Source organism: Lathyrus oleraceus, chromosome 3 (genome assembly GCF_024323335.1).
Source record: "Lathyrus oleraceus cultivar Zhongwan6 chromosome 3, CAAS_Psat_ZW6_1.0, whole genome shotgun sequence".
Lineage (NCBI taxonomy): Eukaryota > Viridiplantae > Streptophyta > Magnoliopsida > Fabales > Fabaceae > Lathyrus > Lathyrus oleraceus.
Genome location: NC_066581.1, coordinates 201,434,980 through 201,440,240, shown reverse-complemented (window position 1 = coordinate 201,440,240; position 5,261 = coordinate 201,434,980). Strand labels below are relative to the sequence as shown.

The 5,261-nt window shown below is 29.7% G+C and overlaps 1 protein-coding gene across 1 annotated transcript; it reads right to left on the bottom strand.

Annotated features, from left to right (window-relative positions):
• Nucleotides 1–2,455: 2,455 nt before the first annotated feature.
• Nucleotides 2,456–4,832, bottom strand: LOC127126283 (zinc finger protein WIP2). Its single transcript, XM_051055182.1, has 2 exons — nucleotides 4,022–4,832; nucleotides 2,456–3,123 (listed from the first exon to the last, which is right to left on the bottom strand). Exons 1-2 carry the CDS (start codon nucleotides 4,649–4,651, stop codon nucleotides 2,695–2,697), a joined length of 1,059 nt encoding a protein of 352 aa, XP_050911139.1. The 5' UTR covers nucleotides 4,652–4,832; the 3' UTR covers nucleotides 2,456–2,694.
• Between the last annotated feature and the right edge of the window lie 429 nt (nucleotides 4,833–5,261).

Below are 5,261 nucleotides of genomic sequence, written 5' to 3'. Positions count from 1 at the left end.
TTACATTAAATTTTGAATCAAATTATAAACTTTTAACATTTTTACTAATTTAAATCTATTAATGTCCATTAATTTTTTATATTTAAATTTATTATTATAAATTAAAATTTAAAGATATTAGTCAATATAATATTATTATATATAACTCGATTATATAAAATGTTGTGATAATTAACAAAATGTAGTTTAATATTTTGTTTTATTAATCTATTAGTCTATTTAAATATATAAATCAAACTATTCATTCAAATATATTCATATAAAACATATTTTTAAATAGACTAACATTTCAACTAACTTTTAAAAATGTTAGAAGCTCAATTTCAAGGTCTTTTTAATATCTTTTGAGTTACCAAATAGGTTAATTATAAAAACATCTAAAAAGCCAACCAAAGGAGATATTTACAACTTGATATAAACAATGAAATGAGCAAAATGAGTTCAACTATATATATAATATATAATTTTTTTTGGAGAAGCTATAGGCAATGATTATACAAGCAAAAACAGCTAGTTTTGCAAAATAAAGGTTAAAGAGCAAATGGATGAAAGAGTAGAGCATGAAATGAAAATGAGTAGAAAGTAGTGAAAATGAGTAGAATAGAGCATAGAGTAGTGAAAATGAAAAAAATATTGAAAGGTCGTATCAGAAGACACAGTTTGTCCATCAGAAGGAAGAGAGGTTATTGTTACCAATCAGGCCAATTTGGGCTCCATTCATCTTTTGCCCATCCTTTCTCTATCTCATAAAGCTGCAAATGAGATCCAACAATTCATCACAGTACACCATGGAATGGGACCATTACATCTATGTTATGATATCATCCATCCTACCTATATATCTTTTCATATCCTCCTCTTCTCTTCTCTTGCAATTACTAATCATTTGCGCTACCCTACTATACCTTAGCTTCTCCTCTATATCCAAACCAAACCAAAAAGCCTTCATGTATTTCCATAATCCTGTTGTTCACTGTGGATTAATTTGTGAATATATACGTAAGGTTGAGAGAAGAAAGTAAAGTTCTTGAATTCACCCACCCACAAACATTTCTTCATGCACATGCATTATAGATCCATCACTATCCCTCAAAGTTTGAACAGGCTTAAAGTTCTGGATTTGAGATCATCACACACGGAAAAAAGACTTATCTTCTTCATCTTTGACCACTTTTCATCTTGGACAAAAATGAGTAATACATATACAATATGTCTAGTACTTCAAATAAAGTTTACTGCTTGAGATGGTTTATGTTTAGATTAGGTAAAGTTCTTAATCAATTTTTGGATTAATTCTATCAAGTGTTTATATGTTAAGATTAATGAAATAAGATGAAATGAAATAATTGTATGTTTTTATAATTTTTTTGTAAGATAATGTCTGAATTTGTTGCAATTTAATTATATCAAAACAAATATGATTTTTTATTTAAATATGATTTAACTGTGACAAATATTTTATAAAATTTTATTTATAAAAGTTTAATTTTGACAAATTTTGTAGCAAACATTTTATAGCTCATGACGGTTCTGATAATTTTTATATTGATAAAGAGATGATGAGAATAGAATATCTTTCTTTTATTTTTGTTTCTTTCTAATTTAAAATATTAGAGTTTGACTTAACTTTTCTTTATAAAATTGATTTGTAAGGTGAAAGATGTCATTTTATATAAAAAAAATTTAATGTTCTATCTTCAACCAACGTGAAACTTGATATCTTCTCAATACACCCACACACACCAACACTCTTTTTAGGTTTGGTGTCTGAGTTTAAACGATGAGCGATTAGAATTTGACCTAATTTATCGGACTTGAGATCTTCTCAATACACCCACACACACCAATACTCTTTTTAGGTTTGGTGTCTGAGTTTAAACGATGAGCAATTAGAATTTGACCTAATTTATCATAACAATAACCGGTTTGTAAGATGAGGGATATCGCTCTTTATACCCACGCACACCAACAATCCTTTTAGGTTTGGTGTCTGAGTTTAAATGATGGACGATTAGAATTTGACATAATTTATCATAACAAAAACAGGTTTGTAAGATGAGGGATATCACTCTTTATAAAAACTTTCAATAATCTGCGACATGAGATCTTTCCAATAAAAAAGAATAATAAATTTGTTTTATTCACTCTCAAAATATTCCTTAATCACTCTTATTATATTTTGGTTATGAAAAAATATAACTTGCCACAAAATTAAGCAATATACTTGCAACATCTGTGAGCAAAATAATTTAGAAATTTAAAAATGAAGCTATATTTATATGAATCAATTGGTAATAAATTAATTTAAATAGAATTATAGATGAGCTAATGATTATGATCATAAGGCATATTAATCATGAGTATGAGTACTATGCCCTTGCTCAAATACATAAATCAATTAAGAGTAACACCAATTCATCAGCTTTTTTCACACAGCTTCACCTTAACAAAGAGATTAGAGAAAGGAATTTTAGGTTTTATACATGAGAGCAAAAGTCAAATTATATATCTGGCTTTAACAGCTATATATGTTTTGTATCCACTCACTCACTCTCCTAGTCCTAACTAATGTTCCAACATAAATAGAAAAAAGAAAGAAAATGTTGCTTTCCATTTAAACTAATTAATTCTTGCTTATACTACTAATCATTTCACAGAATAATTAACATATACGTAGCAGCTGAAAGATTAAGATTAATCATTATCTTGCTCAACTTCAGAAGCTGGTTCATCCTCTTCTTCAAAACCATCAAACCCATAAGCAGCATGTCCACTTCCAAAAGCTTTGATATGATCTTTAAGAGACCTCTTATGTTTGAAATCAGAACCACAGATACAATACCAAAGTTTCCCACAATTCTTTTCATGAGTTCTCCAATCTCCTCTAACAGCAAAAGCTTTGCTGCATTTTCTACACATGAACGGCTTTATTCCATGTTTCCTCTTGTAATGTGTTTGAAGTGTTCTGAAATCCTTCAACGGCTTCGCTCTTGGATGATCAATATTGTTTCTGCAACCTGGTGCACAGCAGTAACATGGTAGTCGTAGCATTCCGGTTGGTTGTGTACCTCTCAGAGATTCCGGACCTTTTCGGTATTGTGATCCATGCCCCCACATATGCATCTAAAATCAAAGCAAAAAACAAAAAAGTTCAAAGAAAAGCAAAATAATCAAAAACTATAATATTAGTACATTTTTTACGAATCGAAACGACAAAAACCAAATGTGATAACAATGCCACGGTGTAAATTAAAAAGAATATATATATATATAATATATATATATATATATATATATATATATATATATTATATATATATATATATATATATATATATATGGTTTTTTCAGGTTTGGAAGATGGTTGGATTCAGATTTTAAGGCCAGAAAGAGAAATTAATTTTTATTAAGTAATTTATTTATTTATGATCTGGAAGAAACACTGAAAAAATTTCTGTTTTAAAACAGTTTCTAAAATACAGAAAGAAGTAGCACAGACTTCAATGTAGTAAAAAGCATAAGGAACATTGATTTGAGTAGTTTAATCAATCAAACTTACTGATCTCACTTTCTCACTGTGAATCAGGAAAAGATTTGTTTATTATTCAACAAAATACACCATGCAAAAATTCAAGCTAAAACCAAAATTGATAAACTGAATTACTTTACATAAATAAAATAAAATTAATATAACTTAATAAGTTCATAATTTTCATGGAAAAAATAGGGTAAAAATAATTCAAGAAAGAAAAAAAAGCAGAAGCAGTGAAAGACAAAGTAATAACTAATAATCATAACTTGTTCAAAAAGAAAGAATTGAAAATGAAGACAAGTACACACCATAGATTAGTAAACAACCTTTTCCTCTTTCTATCCAAGCATCAGAGAACAGTTAACGGTTCAAATCAAGGAAGAAAGTTATTGACAGAAAGGAGAAGCAGAAGCAGAAACAACAGAAGCAAAAGAAAATATATTTTTTCTTTTTTGTAAGAGAAGAAACAAAACAGAAGTAGTAGTTTACCTGCATGTTGTTATATCTGTTGAAAGTTTTGGAGCAAACAGGGCAAGCAAACTGAGTTGGACCAATGAGAATCTGAGATGGAGTAGGGATCCAATACTGTCCTTTGTTAAGGCTGTTATTATGAAGCATGATGAAGCCTGAAGAAGAATCATCACCGTGTTCTTTATCAGTGACAGTGATCTCTGATGAGTTATTTGATGAAGAAAGTACAGAAGCCATTTCAGCAGCACTAGGGTTTGGCAAACCTATGTGAAGTGCAACAGTGACTGTATTTCTAGTAGTACTACTACTACTTCTACCGTCTTCTTCCCTTTCTTCTAAATCCATGGCAGTGCAAGGAAGGTCTTGAATATCCTCATCATGTTCTTGTTGATCTTCATATTCTTCTTGTTTTGCTGGGATTAGGCTTAAAAGAGGTAGTTCTTCTCTGAGAGGAGGAGAAGGTGGTGAAGAAGAAGAAGAAGAAATATGATGATAGTGGAAAAAGGTGTGGTTGTTGTTGTGGTGATGAAGAAAAGGGTTATGGAGATGGTGTGGAGAAGGGTTTGAAGATGGAAAAATATGATTGAATTGGAAGAAACTTGGTGATGAAGAAGAGAAAAGGTTAGAACTGTAAGGATGATCAGCCATGGAGGAGAGATCAAGATGGGAACAGTTTATGGCTAGCTACTTCTGTTGTTTGCTTTTATAGAGAGAGAGAGTAAAAGATGGCCGAAGGAAGTAGTAGACGGTAGAGAGAGAGAGAGAGATTGCAGTATTTCATCAAACATGGGGAAAGCTAAAGGTAATAAGTGGGAGAGAAAAATAATGATAATGATAATACATAGTATATAGATAGAAAGAAAAAAGAAGCTACTTTATTTAATAGTCTTGATAATTAGGATTTAATCAGGTTAAAGTATGGCTAGTAAAAAAAAAGAAGGTAAAGTATGTTGGAGTTTAATGACATTTTTTTTGTACATACTATACTATATGTTAATGATATTTAAATATCTGTAGAATACAAATTTATTGTACTAGTCTGTATAACACATTTAAGAACTTGCTATGCAATTAATTTTTTCAATCATTTCAATTCCTAAAAAGTCAGCTATCTCTTCCTCACGTACTACATTTTCAAAGGCATGACACTTGCATTGCTTATTCACATAAAACTGCTTAATTGTTATTATTTGGATTAAATCTTAGTTAGAAATTAAAGAGCTTTACTTAGGAGAAAACAACTACAAGTAAGTGGTTT

Bases quoted from the DNA above. Each gene is read 5' to 3' on its own strand.
- LOC127126283 (XM_051055182.1), bottom strand. From the start codon at position 4,651: ATGGCTGATCATCCTTACAGTTCTAACCTTTTCTCTTCTTCATCACCA. The intron at 3,124-4,021 runs GTAAACTACTAC...CTTTGATTTTAG, and splicing joins ACAGATATAACAACATGCAG to ATGCATATGTGGGGGCATGG.